The sequence below is a fragment of the Thamnophis sirtalis genome, unplaced genomic scaffold (assembly GCF_051295495.1).
Source record: "Thamnophis sirtalis isolate CommonGarterSnake01/CBP01778 unplaced genomic scaffold, rThaSir2_p1.2 scaffold_8, whole genome shotgun sequence".
NCBI classification, from domain to species: Eukaryota; Metazoa; Chordata; class Lepidosauria; order Squamata; family Natricidae; genus Thamnophis; species Thamnophis sirtalis.
In genome coordinates this window covers 59,328,614-59,346,771 of record NW_028261388.1, presented here as the reverse complement: position 1 = coordinate 59,346,771, position 18,158 = coordinate 59,328,614, and the positions used below count along the sequence as shown (strand labels likewise).

The window sequence follows — 18,158 nt, the reverse complement described above, 5'->3', positions numbered from 1 at the left end:
GGGCCTAGCAGGGCCGCGACCAGGGCTTCCAGTAGTAGGCCTCGAGCCTCATCTACTGTTCGGGATAAGTCGCACAAGCGCAAAGACAAGGCAAAGGTTCCCCCCAAGGCATCTGGGGCTCCCATCTGTTCCCCTCCGGTTCTGATTCAGCAACCTGCTTCTCCGGTGCGGGTCGTTGAGCAGGGTTGGTCCCCTGATATTCAGCTTCCCCAGGCCCCTCTTCCTGAGGTAGGGGTTTTCAGGCCTCGATCCCCCCCAATTATTTCTGAGGCTAGTGGGGCTTCTCTTCGTTCGCCTCCACGCGCTGGGCCTTCTGCCACATTCACCCCCACAGCTGCAGGCCTCAGGCCTCTGGAGGGCCAGGATTTGGGCCTTCCTGCTGATTTTTACAGCATGATCTCAGAGGCTATTTCCAGAGGGGTGGATGCGGAATTAATGCGTAGATCCCAGGCCTACTCTGGCCTACTCAGGCCTGGCTCCTCAGGCAGTGCAAGGGGATTCTTCCATCCTGCAAACGGATCCTCCTTCCCCTTTACCCTCTGTGTTTAGTGCACAATCTCCTTTAGTGGAGGAAGGTGAAATCCCGGATAGGGATTTTTCTGGTGATGAGGGCCTACCTATGGATCAGCCTACTGCCCCTGGGCTCTTCAGGCACACTCTTTTCAAGTCTCTGCTGTATAAGGCCAAGACTACCGCCCACATGAGGCGGTTTCTGAAGAAAGTGCTGCTGTGGGCCTGGATGCCACCGAGCGGCTCTTTGCTGAGCAGGTGGCTTTGCAGGATTTTATCCCATCTCCCAAGCTTTTTCTTGATTTAATCCAGAAGCAGTGGGATGAGCCGACCGCAGTTAAACCTCCTGGGTCTGGAGATAGGAAGCTATACACATCTTCCCCAGAGTTGGAGGCACTCCTCCAGTTTCCCACAGTGGATGCTCCCATTGCTGCTCTTGCTTCACCGGCGTTAATTCCTTCTGAAATTTCAGAAGGATTGAAGGCCGAGGACCGCAAGGCCGAATCGGTCATTCGTAAAACTCATCAGGCCGCAGCGTGGGCCTTGCGTTCCGCTACTGCAGCTTCCTTCTTTAATAGGACTTCCTTAGTTTGGCTGAGACAACTACAGGAAAGGCTGGACCCGGAGGAACTGCGCCTCCATCAGGATGTCACCAAGCTGATAGCGGCCCTAGAGTATTGTGCAGATGCCACCCTTAGCGCGGCAAAATTTGCATCCCGAGCCGTGGTTTCCATTGTGGCCTCTCGCCGCTTGCTCTGGCTCCGCCACTGGCAAGCTGATGTCAAATCTAAGTGGCGCCTAGCATCCACGCCCTTTAAGGGCGGGGCCTTGTTTGGTTCAGTGCTGGATCCCATTCTCATTGAGACTCAGGACAAACGCAAGGTGCTTCCCTCCACCAGCGCCCGTGTAATTAGAAGGCCACAGCCTTATAATAGGCGGCAGCCCTTTCGGTCTGGGGACTCGGGGTTTACTTCCGCCCCCTATGTCCCCAACTACACCAGGGGGTTCTCCCAGGCACAGGACCGTGGCCAGGACCGAGCTGGGGCCAGAGACAGGGGGCGCCAGCAGGGTCAGGCGCAGAGTAGACGGTCCTTCCGAGGAGCGGGCAACCGATCCTTTCGTAGATACCGATGACTCGCAGGAGATAGGGCCCATAGGAGGACGTCTCTTGGCCTTCGCCCACCAATGGGCGGAGCTCACGTCAGACGCCTGGGCCCTTCAAGTGGTGAGCTTGGGTGTCACTCTAGAATTTCTATCCATCCCCCCCGAGAAGGTTCATCAGGTGCCCGTCGAAGCGGCGCCTTATGGACGCCGAGATATTCCATCTTCTCACCATCAGGGCCATAGAACAGGTACCCAAGGGGCAGGAAGGCCTAGGGTTTTATTCCATCTTGTTCCTGGTACCAAAGAACTCCGGGGGATGGAGGGCAATCCTAGATTTGAAACAGCTCAATCAGCATATCAAATACCAAAAATTCAAAATGCAGTCTCTAAAGAGCATATTGGCTTCCATCCGCCAAGGCGACATGATGACTTCTATAGACATCAAAGAAGCGTACCTCCATGTGCCCATTCATCCGGCACATCGGAAGTTCCTGCGGTTTCACTTCAACGGCCGCCATTATCAATACCGGGCCTTGCCATTCGGCCTCTCCTCAGCCCCGCGCACGTTCACCAAACTTCTGGCCGTGTTGGCAGTCTCCCTTCGCTCAATTCCAATACGCATCAATTGTTATTTAGACGACGTGTTGGTGTTGTCGCCCTCTCGAGATCAGGCTCTCCGAGACCTACAGGTCATGATGGACTCATTGCGAAACCATGGGTTTGTCCTCAACCTGCCCAAGAGCCATCTGCGTCCGACCACGTCCCTCCTTCATCTGGGAACCACCATCAACTCGATGTCGTGCGAGGTTTTCCTGTCCCCGGAAAGGAGGCAGAGCATATACCACCTGGCGCATTATGTGCTATCTCAACGGCGAGTACCACTGCTGTCGCTGTCCAAACTGCTAGGAAAGATGATCTCCTGCATCGGCGTGGTGCCCTGGGCCAGGTTCCATGCGCGCCCTCTCCAGTGGTTTCTGCTGCCCTTCCAGAGGGCGCATACCAGTCATTCCCACATCAAGGTGCAGCTTCCGGGCAAGGCCAGGCGGTCCCTGCATTGGTGGATGTCGTCCAGGCTCCTCCGGGGATGTCCATTCAAGGAGCCGGACCGCGTTCAAGTTACAACGGACGCCAGTTTATTTGGATGGGGGGCCCATGCCCTGGACAGAGTGGCCCAAGGTCGTTGGTCAGATCAGGAGCTGACGAACAGCATAAACTGGCTGGAGTTGCGGGCCATCCGTCTAGCTCTCCTGGAGTTTCGGGACATTGTATCTCATTGCCATGTGTTAATTTTGACCGACAATGTGGCCTCCAAGGCCCACATCAACCGCCAAGGGGGAACACAGTCCAGAGCTCTGATGCTGGAAGCGGAAAGGTTGTTCCATTGGGCGGAGCCCAGACTCTCATTGATTCGGGCGGAGCACATCTCGGGCGAAGCCAACACTCAGGCGGACTGGCTGAGCAGAGCGACTGTGGATCAGGGGGAGTGGCAGCTCCACCCCATTCTCTTCCAGGAACTCTCTCGCCGCTTCGGCCTACCCGAGGTGGATCTGTTTGCTCACCCGCACAACGCGCAACTTCCCCGGTTTTACTCCCGATACCAGACTCCGGGGGCGGAGGGAGTAGACGCTCTACGCAGTCAGTGGCCGGCCGGCCTTCTTTATGCCTTTCCTCCTCTCCCGATCCTTCCGTCGGTCATTCAGAAGATCTTGGCAGAACAGGCGGAAGTACTGCTGGTCGCTCCGATGTGGCCCAGACGTCCCTGGTACGCAGACCTCGTCCATCTGTCCGTTTCGCGTCCTTGGAGGATTCCGGATGACCGGATTCAGCTCAACCAAGGGGCTCTCCTGCACCCGAGCCCTCAGCTGTTGCAGTTAGCCGTGTGGCACGTGAGCAGGCGATGCTAGCGGCCCTTCACTATTCGGATGAAGTCATTTCTACCATTCAAGCGGCCCGTCGCCCGTCGACTACCCGTATTTACGAGGCTACCTGGCAGGCCTTCTGTCGGTGGTGCCGGCGCACCGGGGTCGATCCCATCAAGGCCTCGGTGCCCCAAGTTCTGGATTTCTTGCAGTCCGGCCTCAACAAAGGGTTGGCGCCAAACACACTTCGCCGTCAGGTCACAGCCTTGTCGACGGTGGTCGGGGGTGGCCAAGGCCGCTCCTTATCTCAGCACTCGCGGGTTCGAACCTTCCTTAAGGGTGCTTCCAACTTACAACCGCCGACGGTACACCGTTATCCCACGTGGGATTTGACCTTGGTTCTCAGAGCCCTAACAGCTGCCCCCTTTGAACCTCTCCATTCCATCAGCCTCCGATTATTGACGCTCAAGACAGCTTTTCTGGTGGCCATAACATTGGCCAGGAGGGTGTCAGAGCTAGCAGCCCTTTCGGTTCGTGCGGATCTTTGCATCTTCCACCCGAACAAGGTGGTGCTTCGTTTGGATCCGACCTTTCTTCCAAAGATAAACTCGTTGTTTCACAGGACTCAGGAACTTGTCTTGCCGGACTTTTGTCCTCACCTGTCTCATCCGCAGGAACGCCAGTGGCACCATCTGGATGTTCGCAGGGCTCTTCGTCGCTATGTGAAACGCACTGCGTTGTTCCGAAGATCAGAGGCTCTGTTCGTCTCCTTCCAGCCGTCTTCAATGGGACAGAAGGTGTCCTCCCACACCATCGGCCGATGGTTGAAAGCTTGCATTGCATTGGCGTATGACACCCACTCCAGACCGGTTCCAAGGCGGATCACTCCTCATTCCACCAGGAGTGCGGCCACCACAGCGGCCTGGGCGACGCAAGCGTCTGTAGAAGAGATTTGCAGGGCGGCCACCTGGGCGTCGCCCTCACCTTTTATTCGCCACTACAAGATTGATGTCTTTGCCTCAGCTGAGGCGTCCTTTGGGCGGAGAGTGTTGCAAAGGGTCCTTCCGTCTGCGGAGGAGCCTGACCAGCCTAGCTCCCGCCCTGGGACTTAATTGCTTTGGCATATCCCATGATTGGATTCCCGGAGCAGCACACAGGAGAATGACCGTTGTCTTACCTGAACGGTCCTTCTATGGGTGCTGCGAAGGGAATCCAAACCTGCCCGCAGTTTCGGCTGGTCAGGGCTCCATTTTGATTGTGACTCTGGGGCTATCTTATCTCTGACTGGACTCGACTATGTAGTACCGGATGGCCTGCGGCTTGATTGACAATTGACATAATGCTCCTTCGGTGGACTTCGTACGAGAACTGAAGGGAAACGGAAGTCCAGTCAGAGGAGGCGTGACTTTGAAATTTGCATAACTCAGTCTCAAGGCTAGAGGGCTAAGTTAACCCATGATTGGATTCCCTTCGCAGCACCCATAGAAGGACCGTTCAGGTAAGACAACGGTCAGTTTAGATTTGTTGAATTCTTAATGGGTAAAAAGAACCAATGAGTTTCTTGCATTTTCTTGAAGAATTGTAAAAATAATTATGCAACCAGATATGTTTCACTAATAACTTAAATTTGATTGATATTGGAATATACATTAAAATGATATTAAAAATGGTATTCTATTTGTAAGAGCATGAATTTGCTTTGATTTAGAAGAGCTGGAAAGAGGCTTTCACTCAGATGTAATCTTTAAAAATTATTTTAAAATAGATTAATTCTTACTACTAATTTCTCAGTATGGTTGAAGAAAACATGTATTTATATTTGTTATTTAAAATACTGTGTTTCTCCAAAAAGAAGGCCAGGGCTAGGCCTTAAAAACAGTATTTTAAATAACATATATAAATACATGTTTTCTTCAACCATACTGAGCAATTAGTAGTAGGAATTCAGCTATATTAAAATAATTATTGACTCACCTCATGGCGGTGCTACTGATAGCCCCGCCCAGCAGGAGCACACTGCTGGCCCAATTCTTCTACTGCCACACACATGCATCGCCCCATCCTCCCAGTTCGCCTTCATATTCCTGCCGGAAGTCATCTGCAGCCGATAACAGAGCTCCGGATTGATCAGGAGCTCTATTATCGGTTGCAGATGCCTTCAGCTCCGGATTGATCTGGAGCTCTGTTATCGGCTGCAGATGCCTTCCAGCAGGCAACTGAAGACAAAACAGAGGCTGGGTCGATGAGTGGGAGTGGCGGCAAGCAGCTGCAGAAGAAGGCGAGGCAGGTGTTGGGTTGTGCGAGGCCTTGTAAGTAGGGCAGCTCCACCCACCCATCACCACCCTAGCTTATTTTTTACCTGTATGCCTCACCCCACCCCCTGTACACCTAGGTGGGCAGGGTCTTAATTAGGGCTAATTTTGTGGGTGGGGCTAAATTTGATCGCATGCATTCAAAAACATGATAGGATTTCTTTTCAAGGTGGGTCGTCTTTTGGGAGAAACGGTAGTTACATGTAAATTTTAAATAATGTTAATTTGTATTTTAATATTACAGTTTCTTAAAGTTTTCGTACTATTATAGGACTGCATTTTAACTTTCCATTGATTCCCCTTTGGTTTTTAGGCAAGTTGGACAAATGCAAGTAAAAAACAACGTGAAAAGCTACTTGAGCTAATCCGACGTCTTGCAGAAGATGATAAAGATGGTGTGATGGCACACAAAGTACTAAATCTCCTATGGAATTTAGCGCATAGTGATGATGTTCCAGTTGATATCATGGATCAGGCTCTAAGTGCCCACATTAAAATTTTAGATTACAGTTGTTCACAGGTAAGGATGAATTGTTAGTTAGCCATTAAAATGAACTTGCTAATGTTTCATTAAAAAATATGTTGTTTTTCCCCATTATACTCTAAAGCAGGAATTTTAAAATTATAGGTGGATAATTCAAGGGAGGTTTGCAATTTGTGGGTGCTTACAAACACAAAGCTGGAACATTATGACAACTTGGTCCCAATCTGTCTGGGTATCCTCATAGGACTCTGGTTTTGTGTGCACAAGCTGGGTAACCAAGAACATTGACAAGTATATGTACTCCGTCCTCATTGTACATTTATGGAGAGTAGCAAATAGCAAGTTGTTTAGGTCAGCCAAGAAAGAAGGGTTGCTTCACCATTTTCAGCAGAAAGCAGCTCTGATTTTACCACTGCATGTTACTAATAGCTGTTAAAGTGCTTGCAGATTGTTCATGCCCAATATAAGAGAGGATGTGGAACTTGAGAGCAAAGGGTCCTACCAGGAGTATGGATCCAGCGATCATCCATTAATAATTTCACTTCACTATTCAGTGGAACAGCCCAATAAATGCTAGCTACTATGTTTTCCCAAAAATAAGATCTATCTCATAAATAAGCCCTAGCCTGATTTTTACATGTGCGCCTAATATAAGCCCTATGCCAAAAATAAACACTAGTGAAGGAGGGTGGGTGTGGCCAGCAAAGGAGGCGGCAAGTGCTCACAGGCTGACAGTTACGGCAATAGCCGTAGTCCACACAGTGCAGGTGAGTTGATTACCTGTCCAAGCAAGAGGCATAGAGGAGGCACTTGATCCGGACTTGCCCTGTGGGCCACAGGAAGGCCCAGAGTTGAGCTGGAGCAGCGGGTGGGCATGGGAGGCTCATCTTTGTGTGGTGGCACAGCAGCAGATGGAGACAGAGTTGCGGGGGGAAGGCAGGTGATCCAGACATGGGCCTTGGGAAAACCGAGAGTTGGTAGGCTACATCTCAGCTTGCCTGCGCTGTGCGTCGGGATTGCCTTCCTTCCACCCCTGCCTCTGCCTTCATCTGCTGCCGGTGCGACCACACAAAGATGAGCTTCCCAAGCCTGGGCACTCCAGCCCAACTCTCAGCTTTTCCGTGGCCTGTGCAGCACGTCTGGATTGCCTGCCTTTCCCCCTCCCACACTTCTGCCTCCGTTTGCTACTTGGACAGGGAATCCGCTCACCCGTGCTGCGCAGGCTGCAGCTGCTGCCAGATACAATTGGTCCTGTGCACTTGCCACCACTTGTGTGCATGCCAGGGGGGAGGGGCACCCAGCTGGGCTGAAACCCTGATATGTATCCCTGAAAATAAGTCCTAGTGCTTATTTTGGAGTGCAAAAAAAATAAGACCAGGTCTTATTTACAGGGATTCTGCCATTTCTTCAATGAATATCCTCTTATGGATTAGCATCCAGGGCTCTTAACTTCTCTCCCCACAGCTCTACCCCGCCAGTAAACCCTGGACTATTATTGCTTCATAGGTTTTTGAGTCACAGTTCTGTCCTGCATTTTAGGATTAAAACTTCCAAGGACTCTTTGGCAGCTTCGTTGTGTGGGTTGCCTGCTGAACTTTGCAGATAACTTACTGTAGATGTGTTTCTATGCACCCCTCCCACTAGCAGAAGAAGCTAGAATGTCTCTGAGCTGTATACAGATGTGGGTTCCTACCAGTTCGCACCTATTCGGTAGAACCGGTTCGTCAAATCTACCGAACCGGTTAGAAGAGGTTCCACCAGTGGATCCGGAAAGCAGGCCACACCTACAGAAGAGGTTCCAAAAAATTTTGAAACCCACCACTGGCTGTATACAAGTGGCTGTGAATAGGGCACCAATTTATATGGAGGGCATATAGAATACTAGATTGATCTGCAAAATTGGCAAGTATTGCCAGGGGAAAATAATACATGACAGTATTGGAAAGGGATGAATCTGGGAGCAAGGAAGAACATTTGAGCGCAATAGAAACAGGCAATGACACATACTGATTTTTAGAGAATATTCAGAAACCTCTGCGTTTCCTCATCCCCTTTCTTGCAGGTCGCTATGATTATAAGATCAGATGTTTCAAGAGAAGTAACATCAATTAGTGTGGGCAATATGAGATATAAAATAGTATATAATGACTCTTTGTAGCTAATGGCTGCTCTTTTATTCCTTTCTTTGTGTCTATGTAGTGGAAGATTGCTCTTGAATCAGGGGTCTAATATAATTTTTATTTAAACTTTTTGAGTGCTATAGTTTCGGTGGCAATCTAATTTTGAGCTTGCCAGTCTTCTCAAACTGGTGTTAATTATAATAATAGCACTGAGATTGATATACCGCTTTACAGCCCTCTCTAAGCAGTTTATAGAGTCAGCATATTGCCCTCAACAATTTGGGTCCTCATTTTATCAACCTCAGAAGAATGGAAGGCTGAGTCAACCTTGAGCCAGTGAGACCCGAACTACCAAACTGCAAGCAGCCAATGATCAGCAGAAGTAGCCTGCAGTAGGTGGCAGTACTGTATTCTAACTACTGCACTACCGTGGCTCTTTCTTTAGGGGCTTATGGGAAACAAAGCCCTCATGTGGTATTCCATAGCAGTCCAGATTTGCAGAGAGAATTGGGATTGAGTTCTGAGGGGGATCTAGTTTTACTCATAGAGGTATGGATGGCCTGCACCTGTTATTTACATTTTTAATTATTGGTTTCATTTTATTCTGTTTTTATTTTGTTTTAATTGCTATTCACCTAGTGTCATGTATAAGAGATGGAGGGCCATATTACATAAATAATTGGTACATGTGGTATAGAAATAATAGCTGGCCCAGATTCTGACAAAATTTAAGCTTTCCATGTACAAGAGCGGAATAAGGAAGCAACTTGATGTTATACTGATAGTTGGCATGTATTATTTAGGAATAGGTTTTCTCTGCTTTTGCCCAGGATGATCTTACTTTTTGTAGTTCATTTTCGGCCTATCTTTATCCTCTGTCCTTCATGTTTATGCTTCCTTTTCTTTTCCTGAAGGATAGAGATACACAAAAAATACAGTGGATAGATCGTTTTATAGAAGAACTCCGCACAAATGACAAATGGGTCATTCCAGCCTTGAAACAAATTAGGGAAATTTGTAGTTTGTTTGGAGAAGCGCCACAAAACTTAAGGTGAGAAGTTGAGGTAATTATATAGTGAATTATAATAAAATCTAGTACAATGCATGAATAGATGATGTATTTGTAGTTGTTTAGTTATGTGGTAATAGGTAGTATTCCTGTAGAATGCATGTAACCCCTTCATATAACAAACCTAAATAGCTTGGGCAGCCATATAAATATTTTAAATAAAATAAATTAGTAAGTAATTAGTTTAGAAATATCACAGAATTACCTAATTATTAGTCACCTTCAAATGGTATGACAAGTATGTGACCTTTGAAATTGATAGGGGTAACATAAAGTTTAATGCAGGAATTCCCAATCTTTTCAGCTCATTGGTCTCTTCAGGAAGTTTCAGATTGCTCATTGACACACACTTCCAAACATTTATTGTATGGAAATAATAATATTTTAAGTAATATAATATACGTAATAATAACAAAATAATAATGGATAACCCCACTGATTTGTGGAAGTTGATATGGACCACTTTGGAGAATTCTGATCTAAGGAATTTGAAGTAAGATTCTGTATTGGTCATTTACACCTCGGATGTTATTAAGATGTGAATTGTTAGAGTATAAATTGAATGTGGTAGGAGTTAATAGAAATATTGAAGCTGAGTTGTCATTTATATTCATGTCACTTATTTTGATAACAAATGATTTTAAAAGCAGTTGAGAAAGAGTAGTAATTAAGAAGTAACTTATTTACCTTCATTTAATGGTTTGGCAGTGTTTCAAGGATTAGGGTCACAATTCAGTCCTTTGATCTTCAAAGAACAAAGAACATATAGGTAGTTTTCACTTAACAAGGATCAGGAATTTTCATTGCTAAACAGCACAGTGCAATGTCACATGACCACACTACTTAATAATAGAAATTTTGGCATTTCTGGTTTCCATTAAGCGAAGCCCGTGCAGTCATCAAATCAAATGTCATATGGTTGCTACTCAGGACCACCTCCTGGCTCCCCATTGACTTTGTTGGAAGCCAGCAAAGAAGGTTACAAATGATGGTCACGTGATCGTAGGATATTGTGACATCGTAAGTACGAGGACTTACATGCTCGTACTTAACTAGCACTTGTTTTAACAATCACTGAATGAGTGGTCATTAAGCAAGAAGAGAGGAATGGTCAAGATGTTTGACCCATAAAATTATTCCAAACAGCTGAAAATGGATTGAAGTCACCCTGTTCATATTCTGTCACTGAATTTTTGTGATGTGATTCTAGGGTTCTAAGGACTATCAGCTATATTAGATTTGCATCTTCTGCCAGAAAACAGCATTCATTCTCCTGTGTACTGCTTGGAGAAAACAAGCATGGGTTAAATTCAGCACATTAGTCTAAAGACTGAGTTGAAAAAAGTCTTGGCCACGCCTCTCTTTTCTTTCAGATAACAGTTTTTTAACTCAGTCTAGCCAAAATGAGACATATTCAAGATTTCTCCAACTCAATCTGGTTATATTGGCTATTAGATTGAAAAATTTCTCATCTTAGATTCTCCGTTAGAAGTGCAGCAATTATAGTTTGGATTGTTTGCAAGATTGCAAATTGCCCCGGTGAGTGCGCTGGTATCTCTTGGCCCGCCGGTAAGAACCACCAGCACTATTCATCGTATTTATTCATTCTGGTTTGACCCCTGAGGAACGTTTTTCTAGCAGTTGAAGCTTTCGCCCGACCTGTTGGCTAGTCTCTGTAGCACGAGAGAGATGCTTGTTAAGAGGCAGAGAGTTGGCTTGCCGCTGCAGTGTGGCATTTCTCCATTGTTTTGACTCGATTGCTGGTGTGTTTCGAACTGCACGCCAGAAGGTTTCACACCATTGGTCCAGCGCAACCGTTTTTCTTGGTGCTGGTAGACCTATTTACTGCGCATGCGTACGTCCTGACTCCACTCTCTTGCAGAGATCGGAGTCGGCGGTGGCGTGTTTGATTGCTCTGAGATTTCAGTGTGTTTAGGCTGCTTTTCCAATCTGTTACCTCACAGCTTGCTGCTAGCCTTGGCACTGAGTGCTGTGCTTACTGAGGTCTACTGTTTTCACAGAGGCTTATTTCTCAGCCAGCTGCCTTGCCTCTCCTTTGATCCATGTGGCCACACAGTACAAAATGGCGGACCGATCGACCTCTACCAACAGCGGGGCAGCATGATCATCCCCCAGCTGCTTGCCTTCCACTGAAACTTCCAGTTCACAGACTGGTAGGGTCGCAACAAAGGGCCCTTCCACCAGGGCCAAAGGAAGCAAGGCCAGCAAATCTAAGAATCGCTGTAAGGGTATAGAGGCTGACTGGACTATAGGGGGGGCAGACCGCCTCACCCTCTCAGGCCCCCGGGATCATAGAAGGATCTTTGGGCCCTAGTCTTCCTCCTTCACTGGTGGACGAGAGGGGATCTCCTAGGAGTAGGGCCCTTTCACCTCCACTATTAGAGACCAGCAGATCCTTGTCCCCTGATTATTCCTGGCACCAGGAGTTTTCTGTGACTGATGTGAGTCTCAGGCTTGACCCTCCATTAAGTAGAGCTGTTGCAGGACCAGATCCTCCTCTTAGACCAAGATGCTCTGCTCCAGAGGCTACCTTCTCCCCTGCTATGGCGGGGCTCGGCCCAGAAAAGGGTCAAGGCCTCGCCCTTCCTAGAGAACTCAGGGACATTTTGTCCGCTGCCATATCTTATGGTGTGGATTCTGAGATCCAGTGTAGGAATCAAGTGTTCCGACTTAAATATAGTTAGGGGTCATTCCGATACAGCTTGGGATCCAGCTTCCCCGCAGCATTCCCTACACAGCAAGGCTTCTCTGCTGGGAGATGAGATAGGGGAACAGGAGCTATCTGAAGATGAAGGCATGACCCCCGCCTTCTCAAGCCTATTTCGCAGTCTTATTTAATTGTCTCTTGTTGAAGACCAAGTCCTTTTGGGCTCCTGAACCTGCTTATTCCTACCAACTCTACCAGTCTTGCCAACGAAACTACTTGCAGGGAATGGATTATTCCCAGTATAGATCAGGATTCCAGGACAGGTAGACAGCCGCAGTTCCATCAGCACAGCTCCAATCCCGACATTCTTTTTGAGGATCAGGCAGTAGGCCCTATCGCCGATACAAGTGACTCCCAAAAGCGTACTTCCATTGGCAGTCGACTATTAAATTTTGCCAGCCAGTAGGAGGTGACCATGTCAGACACTTGGGTTCTTCAAACAGTGAGCTCAGCCTCACTCTAGAATTCCTCTCCAGGCCCCTGAGGCACTTCATTTCGTGTCTCTATCCCCAGTTGTCAAGTCAAAAGGGGTCTCATGGAAACTGAAATCCAACATCTGTTGGATATCTGTGCCATCGAACCGGTTCCATTGAACCAGATAGGACTAGGATTTTACTCAATTCTCCTTTTAGTGCCCAAGAAGTCGGAGTGGGGTGGGGGTGGAGAGCGATCCTAGATTTTAAAAGGCTCAATGTCCACCTGGCATACAAGAGATTCATGATGCAGTCCCTCTGAGCCACCAGGGGCACCAACTGACATCAATAGATATCAAGGAAGCCTACCTCCACGTACCTATCAGACCATCTCATCGGAGGCTCCTGAGATTTTGTTTTGTGAGCCACCACTGCCAATATCGGGCTCTGCCATTTGGCCTGTCCTTTGCACCCAGGATTTTACGAAGTTACTCTCAGCGGTAGCGGCACACCTCAGATCAGTCCCGGTAATGTTACAATGCTACCTCGATGCAATTCTGATCCTGTCGTCGTCCCCAGATCAAGCACACCGACCTCTCCAGACCATGATCTGAACTCTGCAACAACACGGGTTCTTGATCAACTTTGGCAAAAGCCATCCACACCCAATCACCAATCTCTTGCATTTGGGAGCAGTAATAGACACTATCTCTTGCTAAGTCTCCCTGTCACAGGAACGGCACCTCAGCATCAGGGCACTGATAAGCCAACTATGGAGATGGTGGTTGACGTCCCTGGTGATCCTGTCCCAATTATTAGGCAAACTGATTTTCTGTATAAATGTCATTTCCTGGGCGCATGGACTCCCCAGTGGTTCCTGCTGCTGTATCAATGGGCCAGCGATGGCAGCTCCAATTTGCAGGTACGAATACCCACTTGAGTCCTGCGCTCACTGCATTGGTGGACGTCCTCCACCATTCACAAGGGCTGCCACTTCAGGGAGCCAGAGCGTGTCACAGTCACATCCGACACCAGCCCCTTTGGGTGGGGAGCTCACTCACAGAATTGGGCGGCCCAGGGGCGGTGGAGTCAACAGGAGCTCGCCAATATCAATTGACTAGAGCTCAGGGCAGTTCGACTAGCACTTCAACAGTTCCACCCGCTGGTAACACACTGCCATGTACTCATACTCATGACAACGTGGCCGCGAAGGCCCATATCATCTGCCAGGGGGGGCACTCACTCCAGGTCCCTTATGATCAAGGCGGACAAGCTCGGCCGGTGGGCGGAAGCTCACACCCTATCCATCAGGGTGCAGCACATCTCCGGAGTAGCCAATGTCCAAGCGGACTGGCTGAGCAGGTCAACCGTGGACCACTCGGAATGGCGCCTACACCCGGGCCTGTTCCAGGAGTTATCCAGACAATTCGGTCGCCCGACGGTAGACCTTTTTGCCCATCCGATGAATGCCCAGCTCCTGAGGTTTTTTGCCAGGTTTCTAGTGCACGGAGCAGAAGGAGTTAACACTGTGCATTGCCCATGGCCTCAGGGACACCTGTACATCTTTCCCCCTCTCACACATCCTGAGGGTTGTGCAGAAGATCCTAGAGGAAGGGGCAGAGGTGCTTCTGGTTGCCCTGCACTGGTCCAGGAGGACCTAGTACATAGACCTCGTCAATCTATCCATCTCTCATCCTTGGTGGATTCCCGATGACAGGATAGTCCTCAGCCAGGGGGCTCTTCTCCATCCAGAGCCCCAATGTTTGCAATTAGCCATTTGACACTTGAAGGGGATATCCTGAGTCGAACTTTTCCCAGAAGGTCATTTGGACAATTGAGGCATCCTTCTACCACCAGAAATATACAAGGCCACATTGGTAACCTTCTCCAGGTGATGCCGAAAACAGCTCATAGATCCACGGTCAGCTTCTGTTCCGCAGATCCTCAACTTCCTCCAGACAGGGCTGGATAGAGGACTAGCATCCTCTACTTTTCAAAGGCAGGCTGCTGCCTTATCCACAGTAATTGAGTCAGTGGACAAATGTACCCTCGCTCAACACCCCAGGGTCTGGAGTTTTCTCAAAGGAACTTCAAATTTCAGTCCCCCTGTGGTCCATCGTTACCCAACTTGGAATCTGTTCCTCATCTGCAGGCCCTCATCGCATTGCCTTTTGAACCACTTAGGTCTGTTATCCATCAGCTGTTGACACTGAAGGTGGTTTTCCTCGTAGCCATCACCTCAGTGACGAAAGTGTCAAAGCTGGCGGACCTGTTGGTCAGAGAGGATCTCTGCTTGTTCCATCCGGACAAAGTGGTCTTGTGTTTGGATCCTTAGTTCTTACTAAAGGTCAACTCCTATTTCCACCACAGTCAGGATGTCGTCCTTCCCAATTTCTGTCCTTCGCCGTCCCATCCACTGCTCGACATCTGGAGGGCCCTGCATCGCTACATCAAATGCACGGCATCATTCTGGAAATCCAAGTCAGTGTTCCTCTCCTTTCAGCCGGCCACAATGGGCCGTAAGGTCACTCCCTCTACCATCGGTCGCTGCATCAAGGCCTGCATTTTCCTGGCTTATGACCAACAATCTCGCCCGCTACCTAGACGCATGACCACTCATTCGACTAGGAGCATGGCTACCTCGGCCGCCTGGGCTACGCAGGCTTCAGTGGAGGAAATCTGAGGGCAGCGATGTCATCACCATCGCCCTTCATTAAACATTACAAAGTTGGCAAGTTTGCCTCGACTAAGGCGTCATTTGGGCGACGTGTTCTTCAAAGGGTTATTTTGGACTCCTGGACCAGGACTCTTCCCGCCCATGTGACTCTTAGCTTGAGTATATCCCATGTTTGTATTCTCCAAACAGTACACAGGAGAAAGTCTGTTGACTTCCTTCAACGGCTGTTCTGTGTGTGCTGCGGGAGAATCCAACCAGGCCCTGTGTCCGGCTGGCCCAGGGTTTGTGGCGGATCACCTTCTTACCTATCTTGACTTACTGTCAGAGACTTAACTTCATCTTGAACATCTTCTTACGGCTGCGCCCTGTTAAAAAACTGGCATCTGAAGGAGAAGAGAGGCGTAGCCAAGACTTTTTAAAACTAAATCTCGATGCTAATAGGCTGAATTTAACCCATGCTTGGACTATCCCACAGCGCACAGAGAACAGCCGTTCAGATAAGCCAACGGACTTTTTCATATTGGATTTTAAATTTGTTAATAATTTTTGCTAGATGACAAAGTATAGTTCTATAAGGACCTGCCTGTCCTCTCTGAACAAGAAAGTAGCTCTTGAAACAATTAGCATTTCAAATATAGCCTTTTATTGAAGAAAAGAGATAGCAAGACAAAGGAAGCAAGATCCGAGGATCCCCCCACCACCACCGCCATTCTTTTAGGTTAAGGCAGCTAGAAACTCTTCCCCTCAGTCCAGTGTTGAATAAGCCAATCCAAAGGTGCGAAGTTGTTTTGAAAAGGTGATAAGAAGCTGTTCTCAGGCTGGCGGCTCTGAAGCTGAGAGAAAACAGATGGCCCTCCCCCCCCTTACATTCCCATGAAGGTAAATCAAAGTACAGGATAGATAGGCACCAGGAAAAAGGCTATAAATTACAGAATGCACCCAGACCCCCTCTCCACCAAAATGACAGTGTCCCAATAGGAATCTATGGTACCTGACAGGTTCAGAAGCTTTTCAAAAATGATTGTATTATGCAGTAGAGAGTATGGTACCTGACAGGTTCAGAAGCTTTTCAAAAATGATTGTATTATGCAGTAGAGAGTAACTTGCTGTTATATAATTCATTGCTATGAAAATAGTTCCATGACAGATTTTATGAAGAGTATGCCTTTAATATAAAGCTGTAGCTCCTGATATTTATTCTGTTATATGTTGAATTTTAAATTGACTTGTATAAATGTTCAGTTTTGAATGGGATTTTAGTTTAAAAATGTAATACCACTTTGGACTATCATTTACTTTCTGTAGTATTGAATGAAAATATTCATATTAAATATTTACCTATAAGTTTTATATTTTTAATTGCAGTCAAACTCAGCGAAGCCCCCATGTATTTTATCGTCATGACTTAATCAATCAACTTCAGCACAATCATGCTCTAGTAACTTTAGTTGCAGAAAATCTTTCAGCATATATGGAAAGCATGCGACAGTATGCTAAAGGTGAGTTAAATTTTAAAGTTGTTTAGCTCATTAAAATTCTCTCCTAAACATTGTTAGGATGGTTAGGATTTTAATCTGAGAAATGTGAGATCACCTATTCTATAGAGGAACATGTAAAAACAAAAAGTGTGCAGGATATTGATTTGTTTTGCAAAAGTAAAATATTTTTCACAGTCTATTTCTATGCCATTTATGAAACATTTTTAAATTCAATTCAATTCAATTCAATTTATTAAATGTATGTGCTGCCCTTTTCCCCCGAAGGGGACTCAGGGCGGCTCACAATTCGAACCGGGGAGGGGAATACAGACAAAAGATTTAAAAACAACAACATAACAATATATAATTTAAAAACTCACAACAGTCATACCATTCGAGACGGGGGCAACAGCTCTTTAGCCCCAGGCCTGTCGGAACAACCAGATTTTGAGGGCTTTGCGGAAGGCCTGGAGGGTGGTGAGGGTTCGAATCTCCACGGGGAGTTCGTTCCAGAGGGTCGGAGCAGCCACAGAGAAGGCTCTCCTCCGGGTAGTCGCCAGTCGACACTGGCCGGCGGATGGGATTCGGAGAAGGCCTAATCTGTGGGATCTAATCGGCCTAGCGGAGGTAATTGGCAGCAGGCGGTCTCTCAAGTACCCAGGTCCAATACCATGAAGGGCTTTATAAGTAACAACTAGCGCCTTGAAGCGTATCCGGAGACCAATAGACAGCCAGTGCAGCTCGCGGAGGATAGGTGTTACGTGGGTGAACTGAGGTACACCCACAATCGCTCGTGCGGCTGCATTCTGGACAAGCTGAAGTCTCCGAATACTCTTCAAGAGCTGCCCCATGTAGAGCACGTTGCAGTAGTCCAGTCTAGAGGTCACAAGGGCACGAGTGACTGTTGTGAGGGCCTCCCGGTTCAGGTAGGGACGCAACTGATGCACCAGGCGAACCTGGGCAAATGCCCCCCTGGTCATTTATGTTAATAAATTTTTGAATAAGTTACAAAAGAATCAAAGGACATTGGTATGGTTGTCTTGGTTGTTGCATATCTAAAACATAAATTGTTCAACAATACTAAAATGTTGGCAATTCTAAATGGATTTCCTTGGATACATTGAGACTTACTGATGATTAAACATATATAACATTATAATATCTGCTTCTTAAAAATTGCAGAGCATGGAGAATATGATCCACAAACTGTAAGACCAGGAAGTAGATACAGTCATGTTCAAGAAGTCCAAGAGCGGTTGAACTTTTTACGGTTAGTTTAAGCATAGTTTGTGTTGGGGGGGTGGGGAGATAAAAAAATAAATGTTCCTTAATGAGAGAAAATATATTTATTTACTTAGGTGAAGAACTGCATATTCTTATTGCAATATATGTAGAATAAGCTTA

The 18,158-nt window shown here is 47.4% G+C and overlaps 1 protein-coding gene across 1 annotated transcript in view; it reads left to right on the top strand.

Moving 5' to 3' along the window:
- Positions 1-18,158, top strand: part of USP9X (ubiquitin specific peptidase 9 X-linked) — a 197,140-nt gene that overhangs the window by 78,604 nt on the left and 100,378 nt on the right. The window contains exons 13-16 of the mRNA XM_087721771.1: positions 6,099-6,305; positions 9,304-9,440; positions 16,642-16,775; positions 17,937-18,024. Coding sequence (XP_087577897.1) covers positions 6,099-6,305; positions 9,304-9,440; positions 16,642-16,775; positions 17,937-18,024 — 566 coding nt within the window. The remainder of the gene's footprint in view (positions 1-6,098; positions 6,306-9,303; positions 9,441-16,641; positions 16,776-17,936; positions 18,025-18,158) is intronic.